This window comes from Bacillus rossius, chromosome 3, assembly GCF_032445375.1.
Source record: "Bacillus rossius redtenbacheri isolate Brsri chromosome 3, Brsri_v3, whole genome shotgun sequence".
NCBI classification, from domain to species: Eukaryota; Metazoa; Arthropoda; class Insecta; order Phasmatodea; family Bacillidae; genus Bacillus; species Bacillus rossius.
Window position 1 is genome coordinate 121,844,878 of NC_086332.1, and position 13,756 is coordinate 121,858,633.

Sequence of the window (13,756 nt, forward strand, 5' to 3'; positions counted from 1 at the left end):
GGTTGTAACAATGCAAAGTTTTATAATGAATTAATTTTCTACTGAAATGTAGCTAAATCCTATTTATTATAAAATAGGGAACAACCATGGTTTTTTTTTTTAAAAAAAAAGTGGTTTAACTAAGGCAGACTTGCACTGTCATGACTTGAGGCAAAGGAAAGTATTTGTTAGTTTGATTGCCCGTAAAGTGTTTGCTTAAGGTTTCGTTACCTGTGTCTGCAAGCCGGCATAAGTGTGACAGGCTTTGCTCAACTCAAATTTAATTTTCGGAACTAGACCCATCTCTGGTAACCCTCCAGCTAAACAGCATGGCATTGATCTGCTGTGATAAGTTACTTTTTTAAAGTGATAAAAAAAAGTCTTTCAAAATACAGGAAAGTGTTTGAATAGACATTACGTAAATACATGATTAGGTAGTAAAACTTTAGTTTGTTCCTGATCAGTTTGTCTATACTTGCCATGATTAAGGTTGTACTGTGTTTTATGACATAAATTTACAAATTTCCTCTAAAATTTAGTTTTAAAAATAGGTGGCAACTTATAAGTCAATGAACATATAAATAAAACTTATATAGTCACTTTGAAATATAATGTTAATAAACAAAGCTTGTAATAAACTAGCACACTATTTAACTTTAAATAACAACATAGCTAGTCATCAGATTTTCATCATTTCCATCATGCTCATATTGTTGCTTATACCAATCCAACATTAACTTTTCATTTATAAAAGTTCTGCCTACTACCTGGTTTCCATGCTGTTCAGTAAACATAATATTATCTTCAACTTAAATCCTGGTCATAACTATTTAGCTTTCCCATTTTGTGTAGTTGACATAGAAACTGTGCAAGCTGAAATTAAACCTAACTATTCCTTAATGGCGCAGAAGATGAATAGTCCATGCAGCTGAGAACAGTGCATTGCTTGTTCCAAAAATGCTTTGAACCACCATTTATTGACTATTCAAAACACATACTGTGCTTATATGGGCATACAAGCACTGAAATGTTTAGTAGAAATTCATATTTTTTTATTTCTTTCGAAAATGATGATGCAATGTTAAGGGAGGAAAACACGTATGTGATAAAACACAGCATATAGTCACTGGGACATTTTTATGGTGTACTATACATGTACAAAGTTTTTACTACACTTGCATTAGTGAATAATATGTTAATTGTGGTCTTTGGTAGGTGGATACTATGTATATGCTGGCAAAGCAGCAGTTCAGCAAGCAACATCATTACGACTTTGGCCTACGTGGGTTGGTTTCCTTGATACGATATGCAGGTTCCAAGAGAATTGCCACAACCACAATGTCTGACGAAGAAGTAAGTAGCTATGTAACCAAGTCATGTGTATCATGTTGATTGTTGATTGCCACATTGCTTCTTTCGATATGTAGTTTTTTTCTTACTAAATGGAAATCAGTTTGACTGCGACTGCTTCCATCGTGTTATCTTGCTCCTTTCCTGTTACCTGTAGTACATAATGGACTTGTAACCTTTTTGCACAAGCTCAATTTTCGAGAATGTTTCCTTCTGAGCTTCTTGTTTCGGGGGCTAATTTTTCTTTTTCTTCTGAAGTGATGTCCAAGCAAAACAACATGCAAAACATTAATTCTCTCATCTGAAGCTGAAAATTTCTCTGTCACATTAACTTTATACTTTAAGTGAAAAATGGCATGATAAATTAATCTTCTTCTCTCAGAAGACTCATTACTTTGCTATACACCTTCCAATCGGAAATTGCCATGTGCTCTACAGACTACTCTGTGTTTTTATTTTAACAGTTATAACTACCCACCATATAAAAATAAAATGAATTAAGTAATTTTATTTAAGTGTAATAGCCGGATTTGAACTGAGTGGAATAGCTCCATGTACATTGAGCAGAATAGCCCCAGATGTATACAAAAAAGTAAAAATATTAATAAAAAAGTATTTGTTTATAAATATTTTTTTTCACATGATATATGTAACTATATATACCTTGAGAAGAACTGAAACCTGCTAGGGGGCTACCACAACCCCAAACAGCCTCCAAGCCACACTTTACGATCGCTTATCCAAGCAGGGACTGCTTCTGTTAGCAAGAACTGCTGGCAGCAAGCTGTGGATTTAAGAGTGACAACTGCAATAAGGACACTTAGTACCATAAATGAAAACAATCATTCTTTCATTTAAAGCATTCCAACTTTGTCATGACTTCTGATTAAATTGATGATCAACAATAATTTATAAACATGAGCCCCTTTGAAAATGTAGAAATAATGGGGGATTTATCACATTAACATGCTGTTTACAGAAAATACCAGACCTAAATAAAATAGGTGAACACATTCTCGCACCGAGCCCTCTTGAGTGAGAGCCAGGGGTGCACAGGTGTGCACAGGGGTGCACAGGGGTAGAGAAGGTCGAGCTGGTCTTGCGGCTGGTATGCAGGTTGGGGGACAAGGGGTCTCACCTTGGTGTGGCTGTCGGTCTGAGGTTACCCTCTCCCGTGGCTGGGCAGTCTTCTGGAGGAGCGACGCAGGGGTTGCGGGAGCATCTGTCTCCGGGCTGGTACTGGATCGGTAAGGGCTGCTTGCAGTTCCTTGGTTGAGGTGGATTGGTTCACACCTGGATGTCCTGGAGAGCCGGCGATGGGAGACAGAGGAGCCGGGAAGTGCTGGTAGAGACGTAGTATGCTGCGTAGACGTTTCTGGCTGGGTTCCTGGTCTCGCAATACAGGGCCGAGGGGGCTGGTTATGGGTGAGAGCGGGATGGTATGTGGTGATAGGGGCGTAAGAGGTGGTGTAGCTGAAGCTGGTTCAGCTCCTCCTCTTCCTTCCTCTTGACGGTGGATGCACTGATGCTCGGAAGTGTGGTCTGCAAGAGCTCGCAGAGTCCCCTCGGCAGAGGGAAGCCGAAGCGTAGATCTGGACGGCTCTCTTCGGATCTTTGACGTTGGACGAGCTCCTCCAGGGTTGGAACTGGTCCGGGTACCCGGATCAAGGCTGGGAATAACTCCGGCGGATACTGACGGAGGTGACCTTCAGTTTCCTCTGCTGTGCGGTCTGCTGGCGTAGGTGAATAGCTAGTGGGGTGAGGGATGGGGCTAAACTATTCATTGAGAATGACGGTATGATCACAAGAGTACTTTAATTGTCCTGGATAATTATACAGTTCAGTTGGTCGTCTGCGATGACTTTCACATGCACAAAAATTTCACTGAATACACCCTTGCATCAAGGAAGGGGGGGGGGGGGGGGAAATTCCCTATGCCGAGATAGGTCCTCGGATGCCCTGACTCGCGAAGGAGGGGTGCGAGCTGCAGAAAACAGATAGCCAGTTGTTCTGCTGCTCCCCCTAGGATCGTCCTATGGTAGCGGGCGGATTCCAGCCTCACTGGCCGTCGGGCCGATCAACTGACTTCAGGTGGATGACCTCGCCTTTATATAGGGAGAAAAGCGCGGGAACGAAAAAAGGAAGGGAGGGGCGAACAAACTCCCCTCTGAAGGGATGAGATGCGCGCGCATAAATCTCACCGAAATTTCCCTGCCCTGGTGGTGTAAGTAAAAACTAGATATTAATAATTGAAAAGAAAAGATAAACGTGGCATAAATAATCATATGTACATACATATATATTTAATCCTATGTATGAAAAAGTATTTAAACTTTCTTTCACAACTTTATTTATACTCTTATAAAATATAAATATAGTTGGTAGATCGCCAGTCACAAGATGGCGTCCCAATGTACATGTTCAGCTGTGGCAAAAGAAAAATATCCCTTTGTGTACATAACTCGTCCATATTTACTATTATATCCTGAAGTAAATATGTGTGGTTATAGCAACGTGAAAAAAAGAGCGAAAATGGTTTGTTGCTTTAATGAATTATTCTATTGTTCCTCGCTTTGTTTATAACTTACGATGTCGCACAGATTCCTCGCAGCATGTTACGTGAGTAGGCCTATTGCCGAAATACCTTTTTTTTCCTGAATTGCTTCTGAGCTTACGTATTAAAACTCGGGATGGGTTTAATTATAACGTAAAGTAACGTGATATTTTATATAGAGAGGGCGGGCAAGCGTCAACATAGTGTGAATGTATGTTCCCTTCCACAGTGTGGTCATAAATACACAAAAAGAAATTTTAAATAAGAAAGTTTACATTCATTATATTTTACCAAAATTATTAGGTGACATCTATATATATTAGATACAGAGGCTAACAAATTTATCAAAAATTATATTAAGAATTTAAGAGCCTTGTAAATTTAATTACGTATACTTGTAAAGGTAAATTATGTCACTCAAAACACATGATCTGTGATGAATGACGAAACATGTCAGTAGGTCAAAACATGGATTAACATTACATATAATTATGCACAAACTAGCCCAAAACTAAGTTGACCAGGAAAAAACTGGCTCGAAAGTTCCGTTAAAGCACTACGCAAGTGCATGCAATCAAACGACAGAATAAATTCGTAAAGGCCAAGTTACACAGGGTGATCACTCCAGTCGCACTATTCATTATAATCAGGCAAAGTTATCATACAATAAATTTCTTTTGCGAAATAACATTGTTCTACAAGTCCTGTTAACATGAAATAGGAACATAAATTGAAAAGAAAAAAAACTATCACCCACCTCTCATGCGAATGTCTTGTAGCAACCCAAGTTACTGCCATTCCCACTTGATAAATAGTTAAATTTACAATTTATTATGTTATATTATAGTAAGTTCTAAGGTTAGTTTTCATTAGTATAATTTAAGTAACAGCTTGTTATTCTTTCTAAGAAGCATTTATGGGTTTACAAATGGTTTTATAATCAGAATTTATGTTGTGTAATTTTTTTTAATGTTTCTAATAGTCAGTTTATTTTATTATGAAAAATTCATTCAACTGGTTTTACTTAGTTTGGCCTACTTATTTGAGTTTTTAAATGTTTTCATATAATTCTTCAGTATTGTTTGTTTGCCTTTGTTTGTAAAATGTGTGATGGTGTAATTTTCCATTGTCATTTTTGTAGCATGGCCAGTTCTTTGTGCGAGAGCAGGCTGTTGGCTGATGCAATAGTTTTGTAAGTTGCGTCATCATGGGAGTTTGTTTGGGAATATCTGATGGGAATCCCTGAATTCTCTGTGAAATTGAAGAGATGGAAGGTGCAAGAGAAGGACAGACATGTGACTGAACGAGGGGAAGTACTAAATAGTTGTTGTAATAATAAATTTTATAGCCAATGGTAAGGCGGTTTTTCGAGAAAGCCCCAGTAAGTAAATTTTTGTGTAAGCTTGGTGATGTGCTGAGTTTCATCAGTCGTTGTTTGGACGAGGTACTGATAGGCCGTATGTTGGGTAGTGGCTCACTAATTATAAAGTTATGTAGTAGAAGAGAGCATTTCACGGCTGTGGTCCAGGCACTACTGTATATAATCAACTTTTTTTTCGTGTTTGGAACTTTTAAACTAGAATTTTGGACCATAGTCGTCTGTAATCGCCCAAAAGTAAGGCTAGAGTGATTGCTGCTTTGTTCTAAGGAATTAGTCTTACGGCTTCGTATCGTGAGTATGTGTGTAACCACAGGAAATTAGTGCAAACTGTCTTGTAAAGTGATAATTATCTTTTGTTACCTGCGAACAGTCAACGTATGTGTTATTGTGAAAGTATGGAAAGAGGTAATTTTTAAGTTTTATACTCTTAATGTACTGCTTTGTGTGGTCAAAAGACGACAGAAAAATTACTGTAATGTTCTTCAAGTATCAATAAAAATACATTAAAATCAGTTTTATGTCTGAGAGAAATTATTCCAATACACTAATCGATGATAGTGACAATTTTCTAGAACTTATATAATTTTTGGTGCCCAAATAATTTTTTTTGCAAATAATTTATGTATGTCCACTTCAGAATGATTTTTAAGCTAGCTGAGGTGGTCTGGGGTGTGATATTTGGCGCCCAACGTGGGGCGCCAGTTTTAACAAGTCACATTTGTGCCTGGCTAAGATGACAACTGTTCCTTGCACAAACATAAACACTTGGAAAAGAAAATGTCACGACGACTGCTGCAAGTAGTGTGGTGTAAAGTTTATGATTATTAATTGGTTTGAAACTGTTCACAATAATTATTGAATAAAAATGTCCAAAATGAATTTTCACTTTTATTCTTATCGATGACTAAATTAATACATGTCTCCGAGCCGCCGAGACGGCATGACCTCTCAGCCCGGCCATGGCACAAAGACAGACTAAACACAGCACATCACAAAACACTAAGAAAATTTTGGTTAGCTATGGACTGCCCCGAAATACTGCCTTATGATTGGCTATAACATTTATTCTTACAATTATTATTTAGTGATTCCCCTCTTTGAGGGCTTCTCTTCGCTCGGTCACATGTCTCTATCCTTCTCCTACACCTTCCATCTCTTTTTAATTTCACACAGAAGTCGGGGATTCCCGTCAGATATTCTCACGGTCTGGGCTGTCTGTCTCTCTCTTACACGGATGCGATACATTATCGTCTTTCAGCGCTGCTGTGTCGCTGCACGTCTTTCTTTCTCTCCAAATACAGTATGCACTGTCTTAAAACCACTATAAAACACACACATAAAATTATTATTACAAAACAATCATTTAGATGTAATAAAATACTGAAATGCAATAAAACACTGAAATTAACACTTACATAAATAATACCCAAGCCAGTAAAGTGAAAACTAATAACATTACATTTAAGAGGCTTTACAAAATAAAATACTTAAAACATTAAATTTAATGACAAGAATATTACCAAACATTAAATACAAGTATGAAAAACTAGTTCACTATGATCTTGTAATAATCAGCTGATATATTGCATTACTGAGCAAACATAAAATTTATTTTATAAAAAAAAATCCTTTTTAAAGCTGGGGGGGAGGGGGGGGGGGGCAGGGGCTTGCAACATTACGGTCTTACTCTGGTGCACGCTACACTATGGAATGAAAGTATAGAGATTATAATCTCTACATCTAACAAATTATAACCCAAATATAATTTTGATGTGGCAGATCGAAAATGAATGTAATCCAAAACTGAACTTCTAGAAAGTTACATGATGGGAACAGCCACAACATATAAAAAGCCATACCCTGGCTGTACTTACATTTCCATCATGCGGATGTCCTGATGTGCGCCATGCCGCAGAGAAAATAATGATGGTAGCCCGAAAGGACTACATGCAAGAGTTGAATAGAAATGAAGTGAAAGCCAACTGAAAGTGAAGTAGAAGGGCTTATGGTCGAGTGCATTGCGGACACGCCAGTGCGCCTGCGCAAGGCATCGGAGCGGAACAGATCATGAACGCCTTAAATAAATCACAACATGTTATCACAATGAGAAGGAGGGGCGGGGGAGAGCAAGGGATAAGAGGGGAATTGGCGCGCATTTGAAATCTTCCAAGTAGTGCATTACCACTAATTGATTACTACAAATTTCCCTGCTGTAGAATGTCCCTGCCAGGAGGGGGGGGGGGGGGATTGCTGTATCACTAAAGTGTTGACCACTCAAACCAGAAAGTTATTCTATTCATGTAGAGCATAGAACAGTTCTTTGAAAATCTTCAGCCTTGAAGAGAAGAAAAAGAATTACAATGATCTGACCAAAAGATATCATTCTTGAAGTGTAGCAGTTAGACCTCAAGAACACCCACACAGCTTGCTGCCGGCAGTTCCTGCTAACAGAAGCAGTATTCGCTTGGCTAAGCCATCGTAAAGTGAGCGTTGGAGGCATTTAGGAGTTGCAGTAACCCCTTAGCAGGTTTCAGAACTATAACATCTGTAAAGGGTCATTATCACACTTCACTGTAAGTAAAGGTACCCTTTAATCTTTACCTGCTCTCTCTAGTCATAATAACAAAATGCTTTGTTCAGTAGACATAGTGAAGGTTAAAAGCAAATGAATTTGAATGCTCAACTGCAATGTTCTTAACAAGAAAAAGAAATAGAAAAGTAATGAACCAACGAAGCAAACTATGTTTCAATCAATAATGAGAAATAATTATAAATCAAGAAACAGAAGCCATTAAGGCCGGTGCCACTCACAGGTTGAAATATAAAATATTAACTAACCAACAACATAAGACTATCATACATGCAAATTGCCAACAATAATTCAACAATAAGTTATGGAATACAGTTGGCGTTCAAACCCAAAAAATATATTGCCAGTAATCAGCTTAAAATATTTTGAATTCTCAAAGAAGTAGAAAAGTGTGATTTTTTTGTAATTTTGGTTTTACGATTCGCAAATTTTTTTAAAATTTAGGTGAGCAGAAATTTAATTTTTTTATCCTTCAAATAACAGATGTTGCTAACTTTTGCTGTTTTGAAACCATGGTTAGAATATTTTAGTGTTTTTATTCCGTTCTTGTTAGCTCTTCAAAAGGATGTTCCTGCTTATGAAACTTGTTTCCTGGTGTCTTGAATGAACATTTTGCAGGGTATACCAGTTAATTCTCATGTAATCACCTTTGTCTATTCAAGACTAGTACTGTTGTTACCAAACGACGTGAGGGCTGGCCTTCGTAGTCCTCATTTCCCCCCCACTCCGCGCTCTACCCCCCAGGTCAGGCTTTCCGCTTCTCCCCTCCCACCAGAAGTTCAACAGCTATACAGCTTACTATGTGTCCTGAAAGCATTAGACCATTGGTTCAAAGTTCACTTCGTGTGTTCTTGGTTTGTAAAACCCGATAAAAAAAATGTGTTCTGTTGCAAATAATCCTTCTGTCGACACGAATTCAAGCTATAACTTATTTGTCATTCCAATATTTAATTTTTCGAATAAATACATAAACACAACGAAGCTCTGCATGAGAAACTGTAGTGATCCATTTAGTTTAATAAGTTCAAGTGGTAATGTAATGGTCTGACCATTCGTTTTCCAGTTTGGCGATCCGGATAAAATCCACTGTTTCATACCTCATATCATCTTCTTAAGCTCTCAAGCCATGCTTTTTAGCTTTGATCAAAACCTCTCCACTCCGTTAAGCTGAGTAAATGTAGAATATATAACAGATATGTACATACAGCTGTCATAAATCATCTTAAAACTAGACTATAACATCCATCACAAACTGGAAACTTATATATATATATATATATATGTCTGTGTGTGTGTGTTTTCGCCAAGGCTCATCTCGTACAGGTTTGGTAATATAAAATAATATACTATCTACAAAAACGTTGACATGTCGTTAGTTTTATATAGAAATTAATGCAAACTAAAGATCTTTTTTACACACGTGTTAAAATATATATTTATGAGACAAAAGCAAAAAAAAATTTACTGCTTTTCTTCAATGGTTATGTCTGGTAAGTAGGGTAAGAGTTTCTAATACATTGACGATGTTTTCTTTATTATATTTCAAAAATAACTAATCTATTTAATTTAAATCCGTATCATACTTTTGAAGACAAAATTAAATATATATATAAATTTATCCATTTAAAATATTGAGAGCACACTTATGTATAGTCTCTTGCTTTAACATCGTTTAAAATTCGACATGTCATGACCATTTATACATGTTTTATTTTACTATGATTACAAACATTTATTTCGTGATTATTCGTCACAAGCTTCAACAACACTCATAATTTCTCTTTCCTTGCTATAACTTTCTTAAATCTCTTCGGCCGCGCGTTACTTGCCATTGTTCACAGTCCCGTCACTACTGCAGCGCAGACGAAGGTCAATGTGTTTTAAATGGCTCCTAGCGCAGCTTGTAGGCGGGGCCAACTTTCTCTTCTACCCCGACCTCCCCTCGCAAAAGGGTTTCCTAACCCCCGTGCTGATAGCCCTCACGAGTTCTGGCGACTACAGTAGTGTGTTTAGTTTTTTTTCCAAGTGGACCTCAATACATGGAATAATTTAATGAATTGTTCCCTTTCATGTTGAATTGTATGTTTGGTTGTATAATTTAAACACAAAAATGTGACATATATATACACACACACATATATATATATATATATATATATATATATATATATATATATATATATATATATATATATATATATATATACACACACACATGCACATTGAAAAGTTGAAAAATATGATGGTTGTATTAAAAGAGAAAATTATTGACTGATTTATAAGTATGATAATAATATTTAAGATATTTATTTTTGAGTTTAGGTAGATTTTTATGTAATTTATACTTAAGAATATTTATGATTGGAGGTCTTAATATGTACACTTTTTCATCCCATAGATAATCATGTATCCTTAATTATTTTTCTTCTAATACTTAATGTTTTTGCACATGATTTTAAATAAATTAATAATATAACCATATTCCATTTTTGATGTAACAACGTCTAATAAATCAATAAATGCCGACTGCACGCACGAAAAAGTGTCCCATAACACACTACGATGTGTCCCGTTATGCTCATTGTACGCTTGCGCTGCATCTATCTCTCTTCCACTAAATTGGAACAACCATCGATTTGACTTTTCAATCATGTTTTCGTCATTTGAATTATTAATATTATGTAATTTAACGATGGTCCACCGATTTTCAGCACAATCGGTACAGTTATTTAAAAGTAATGTTGAATTTTCAAATACATTTTTGTACGAACAATGGTGTTTTACAGTTACACATAATTCAAATTACACCCAGGATCTTTTGCACAATGTTTTAAAAAATATTGTAACAAATTATAAATAAGTTTGGTGTATTTGGGATGTGTATTTGTTATAAAATCGTATTATAAAAACGAAATAATATTATTCCCCTACGGTGCTGCCATCTACGTTGACGGACGCGAACCGAACGAATCGTGCTATATATATGCTTCCTCGGCAACCAGGCACTCATTAATACATATTTTCCTTTGTTTATCGCGAGGGGCGTTATTATTAATGAATTATAAATAAAATTTCGTTTCCGGGGCCAAAATTGCATATAATTTTGAGCACTGGAAGACATAAAAACGTAAAATATTTTCGACAAATATTAATCTCGGCCCCAGCGCACCAGGAGCGTCTGGGTTGGAGATTATAGCCGAAATTCTTTCTTAAACTTACTAATACTTATTTTATTAACAGCAAGGGCATTTTTATTAAATTCTATGGTTAATTTCACGACGAACAAACTTCATCTTTAAATGTGTTATTGCGAAAAAGCGTAAAACATTCTCGTCGATCTTGAAGTTAAATAGCAAACATGTATAAAAGTTACAGTTAAAAAAAAATTAATAGTTTAACGTGACAGCTTAGCAAAACATTGATGAAATGATTGCATACTTTTATGATTAAAATTGAATCATACTTTTATGAATAAAATTGAATCTTTTTTATTGAATTATCACTATTTTGTATGGATACAAAGAAGGAGTGAAATGAAATCTGCAATTTAATTGATAAATTTACTTTTATAATAAGTCATTAATTCATATATGTTTATTACTTTAACGAAGAGATTATTTTAACTATAACTTTTATACATGTTTGCTTTTTAACTTTTTCCAATCTGTGTTATTCTTTTAAGGATAGGACGATGATAGGAAAAGAAGGAAACAAATGGGAGTGCTTCAAGGATGATGTGAAGGAAAATGGCTTACCCAACACCAAGATGCAGTCAAAAATAATATATTTGCGCCACGGACTCTGCAGCAATGCTAGGAGGAACGGGTTAGCAAAGAGCAATGAAAATGTTACATTGAAATGCATGAAAACAGATTTACGCCACGGACTCGGTCGCAATGCTAGGAGGTTCAGGTTAGCCAAGAGCAATATAAAATGAGCGTAACGGGACACAGCGAAACAGGACAATGTGCATAACGGGACACTTTTTAGTGCATGTAGCCGCCGTTCATCGATTTATTAGACGTCACTTCAATAATCTCTTAGTTAAAGTAATAAACATATTTGAATTAATTAGTGCAAATAAAAGTAAATTTATCAATTAAATTGTAGATTTCATTTCACTCCTTCTTTGTGTCCATACAAAATGTGATAATTCAATAAAAATGATTAAATTTTATTCATAAAAGTTTGCAATCATTTCATCAATGTTTGGTATGACGTTGTGTAATACCCCAAGTGTCTTAAAGAATAATTAAGTAATTAGATAAAAGATTTGGAAACTCTGAATACTGGGGCCCTCAATTGTTAGCGATAAAAGTCAACAACAGAGGCGACACTAGGAGTAAACAAAGTAAATTTAGAGACTCCCTACGAACACTTGGGAGAAAAAGGATCGTTATTATATATTAAATAAATAAAAACAACTGTTACTTCTATAGGCTTCCTTATTTTATTAATCATTGTTCTTTCTTTTTTATAGATTAAATTTTCCTTAGTAACGTCTGTTTTTCATTGATAAGTGATCTTATTTAAATTCCTCACAATTACTCTTATTATATTAATTGAACTTATTTACTATCGGGCCGGCCCTGAATGCTTAACAAAAATTACAATATTTAAAAACAGGAATGAAATCAACATTGGTAACTTTAAGGGTTGTACATATAGTCCTTGCAAAACATAATATAAATTTCTTCTTCTCGACTTGCTTTTACTGTCCGCTGTCTTAACTGGGTTACACTATTTTTTTTTGAGTTCGTGAATAGAATAATAGAATTATGCGGGTATCACCCGGGGTTGTAGGTAGACGGTGATCGAGGTAGTTGGCCTAAAGGTGGTGGGTTCTGCTCAGGAACCGACTCCAGAGGTTCTGGCAGAGGATTTTGGCTGCCCCAAACTTGGAACCCTGTCTGAAACAGATGTCCAAATTCCAAAGAATTAGACCTGTTTCCAGACAGTATACTTAAATGGCGCAAAAGGCCAATAGAAGGAAAATTAAAGGGGGGGATAACGTCAAGACTTACCAAAACAGGGTGTTGGTCCTGGCGCTCAGGAGAGGGCGTCTCGTCTCCGAAAACCTAGAACCACGATTCGCGGTAGACACGGAAGTCATCATGAGTTAAAAAAAATATGTATATATAATTTAAAAAAAACTAAGGTTCTCTACTTTCAACGAAACTACTGACTGGTTAATATTAATTTTGGATAGGGACTTCATCCCTCTAGTCTGAGCAGACTACATAATATACGATGCGATGTCGATGATTCCCCGAAGATCGCAGTTATTAACGGTACCAGTCAGTCAGGAGGCGCGCACCGAAGTAAGTTCAGAGCGGGATATCACCAGAATATCATAAGCGCGGGGTCTCTAGAGAATGGGAGGGGGGGTAGGCTCTGAGCCGAAAATTACTGAGCCCACCCGAAGGTGTCCGGCATAAAAAAATTAGATCTTACTGGAGTGACTGCGCGACTGAGGCGCTATCTTTTGGTGGCGAGAGGAAGTACTAATAAATCGACTTGTGACCGACGAGTGTGTCAAGCTAGGGGGTAATGGAGTAACCAGTGGTGCCACCTAGCGGCCTGAGACATAAGGAGGGGAAAGGTAGTCGTTACCTCCGCGCGAGCGCGGTAGTGTCGACGCTGCCGGCGCCCACAAGGGGCGTTAGTGACCACAGCCGTCGCTAGATGTCGTTAAAGTGCAGAATCCTAACTGCGGCTGTCAAGCCTGAGATGGCCTTGACTTCGGTTAACGTACCCGTGCGGTCGTCGCTCCTAGCTTCACTTCTGAGAAGAAAGGGTGGGTGAGCAGGAGGGGAATGGCTTCAAAAAACCCATGGTCTGTGGGACGCAAGGCCCACGGGATCCTCCTGCCGTGTCTTGCTGCTAGTGAACCTTATACCGA

At 37.0% G+C, this 13,756-nt stretch overlaps 1 protein-coding gene across 2 annotated transcripts in view; it reads left to right on the forward strand.

The window, feature by feature from the left end:
• LOC134531211 (dynein axonemal heavy chain 2) overlaps positions 1-13,756 on the forward strand; it is an 864,487-nt gene that overhangs the window by 421,923 nt on the left and 428,808 nt on the right. For both annotated transcript variants that reach the window (XM_063366870.1, XM_063366871.1), the window contains one exon: positions 1,195-1,332. In XM_063366870.1, coding sequence (XP_063222940.1) covers positions 1,195-1,332 — 138 coding nt within the window. The remainder of the gene's footprint in view (positions 1-1,194; positions 1,333-13,756) is intronic.